At 48.6% G+C, this 2,500-nt stretch overlaps 1 protein-coding gene across 1 annotated transcript in view; it reads left to right on the top strand.

Annotated features, from left to right (window-relative positions):
- Nucleotides 1–2,500, top strand: part of tm4sf21a (transmembrane 4 L six family member 21a) — a 4,504-nt gene that overhangs the window by 184 nt on the left and 1,820 nt on the right. Inside the window, exon 1 of the mRNA XM_046838586.1 lies at nt 1–146. This exon is cut by the window's left edge and continues 184 nt beyond it. Within this exon, the coding sequence (XP_046694542.1) occupies nt 1–146 (146 nt within the window). The remainder of the gene's footprint in view (nt 147–2,500) is intronic.

Below are 2,500 nucleotides of genomic sequence, written 5' to 3'. Positions count from 1 at the left end.
CTGGGGGTCTGTACCCCCTGGCCCTCATCTCCATTATCTGCAACATCATTCTGTTTTTTCCTGACTGGAAGGTGACATACGCCAAGGATGGATACTTAACCGAGGAAGTGAAGTACATGGGAGGACTGGTCGGAGGAGGACTCATGGTGAGAACACACACATACACACACACACACACACACACACACACACACACACACATGTGGTTGTGTGGTGGTGTGGACGTGTGGTGGTGTGGTTGTGTGGCCGTGTGGTGGTGTGGACGTGGGGTGTGGACCTGTGGTTGTGTGGACGTGTGATGGTGTGGACGTGTGGTTGTGTGGTGGTGTGGACATGCGGTTGTGTGGTGGTGTGGACGGGTGGTGGTGTGGACGTGTGGTTGTGTGATGGTGTGGACGTGTGGTGGTGTGGACGTGGTGGTGTGTGTGGTGTGGTGGTGATGGTGTGGACGTGTGGTTGTGTGGTGGTGGACGGTGGTTGTCTGGTGGTGTGGAAATGTGGTTGTGTGGTTGTGTGATGGTGTGGACGTGTGGTGGTGTGGTCGTGTGGTGGTGTGGACGGTGGTTGTGTGATAGTGTGGAAGTGTGGTTGTGTGGACGGTGATGGTGTGGACATGTGGTGGTGTGATGGTGTGGACGTGTGGTGGTGTGATGGTGTGGTTGTGTGGGCGTGTGGTTGTGTGATGGTGTGGTTGTGTGGTGGTGTGATGGTGTGGGCGTGTGGTGGTGTGATGGTGTGGTTGTGTGGTGGTGGTGTGATGGTGTGGTCGTGTGGTGGTGTGATGGTGTGGTTGTGTGGTGGTGTGGACGTGTGGTGGTGTGCTGGTGTGGTGGTGTGATGGTGTGGTCGTGTGGTGGTGTGATGGTGTGGTTGTGTGTGGTGGTGTGGTGGTGATGGTGGTGGTGTGATGGTGTGGTTGTGTGGTGGTGTGATGGTGTGGTGGTGTGGACATGTGGTGGTGTGGTTGTGTGGTGGTGTGATAGTGTGGTGGTGTGGTTGTGTGGTGGTGTGATGGTGTGGTGGTGTGATGGTGTGGTTGTGTGGTGGTGATGGTGTGGTTGTGTGGTGGTGTGGTGGTGTGATGGTGTGGTTGTGTGGTGGTGTGATGGTGTGGTGGTGTGATGGTGTGGTGGTGTGATGGTGTGGTTGTGTGGTGTGATGGTGTGGTGGTGTGATGGTGTGGTGGTGGTGGTGTGATGGTGTGGTTGTGTGGTGGTGTGATGGTGTGGTGGTGTGGACGTGTGGTGGTGTGGTTGGGTGATGGTGTGATCGTGTGGTTGGGTGATGGTGTGGTCGTGTGAGACTGTTGAACAGTGTTCATGTGTGAGTTTGGAATTCCAAGAATGATCATGAGGGAAATTTCATTACTGGGTTCGGAGCAGAAGTGGAAATGTACAGAAAGTCCATCAGCTGATGTTCATGTTCATCCCCTCGACCTGCAGAAGCACAGCTTTACACAACATACCTGCAGGAGAATCTCCAAAATAATCATCTCAAACCATCTTATCATCTTTCATCCACACTGAAACCAGGAATCTGGGTTCCTCTCTGCTCCTCCTTTCACAGAACCTAATGGAAATAAAACTTTGCAGTGATGTTCTTCAGACATCTAAAGAATCTGTGTGTGTGTGTGTGTGTGTGTGTGTGTGTGTGTGTGTGTGTGTGTGTACTTTAGCATTTATAAATATTTCACTAAACTCTGTAATAAACATGATTTACAGGAGGCGTGTCCACGTGATGAAACTCTATTAGCCTTCAGCTCTATAACTAGTCATAAATATGATAATAAACAGCGACCAGCAGGATGCAGACGGAGGAGCTGCTGAGGAACACTGGGGCTGTTCTCATGTCTGTAGATCATGCGACTCTGATTGAGATGAAATCAGATTTAGAGGAAATCCACTCAGACTTGGTATCACTGTCAGGTGCTTCACACTGAGGGACACCAGATTCGAACACTGGAACCTGCTGTGGTTCTAATGTGGATTCTCTATGATTATATTTGTCTATAAGACAGAGGAGAGTCACAGTGAGGGACAGGAACCTACAGGAGAACCCTGAGGAGACTCTGTGGTGGAGAATCGATCACATTTACTTTATCAGACATTTTTATCCTCATGAGAATTAAACATGTTGGTGTCTGAGGTCTGGAGCTACAGCTGGGTTTAGATCTTATCTCATGTAGATCTCATTTACAGATCATCAGTTACAGTCCAAACACACAGAAAAAACAAATTACAGCAGTGAATCAGCGACTACTAAAGTTTAGTGGGTCTGAGCAGCATGTTCTTCTGAAGATTGGTGGATTTCTGTACCTTCATGTTTGTAGCTGTAAAAGAACATTAATGCAGCTCAAGTGATGGAAATGTACCTTTGAGTCCTGCTCTGGTTTCTCTGATGTTCTGCTGAACTGATTTGTCCTAAAAATGTTGTAGTGAAATGAATGTTCATAAATGTTCATCAGTGAAATGTTCATTAATGTTGCATTAAGATTTATAAC

This window comes from Silurus meridionalis, chromosome 25 (assembly GCF_014805685.1).
Source record: "Silurus meridionalis isolate SWU-2019-XX chromosome 25, ASM1480568v1, whole genome shotgun sequence".
NCBI classification, from domain to species: Eukaryota; Metazoa; Chordata; class Actinopteri; order Siluriformes; family Siluridae; genus Silurus; species Silurus meridionalis.
This window is presented reverse-complemented; position numbering and strand designations above follow the sequence as displayed.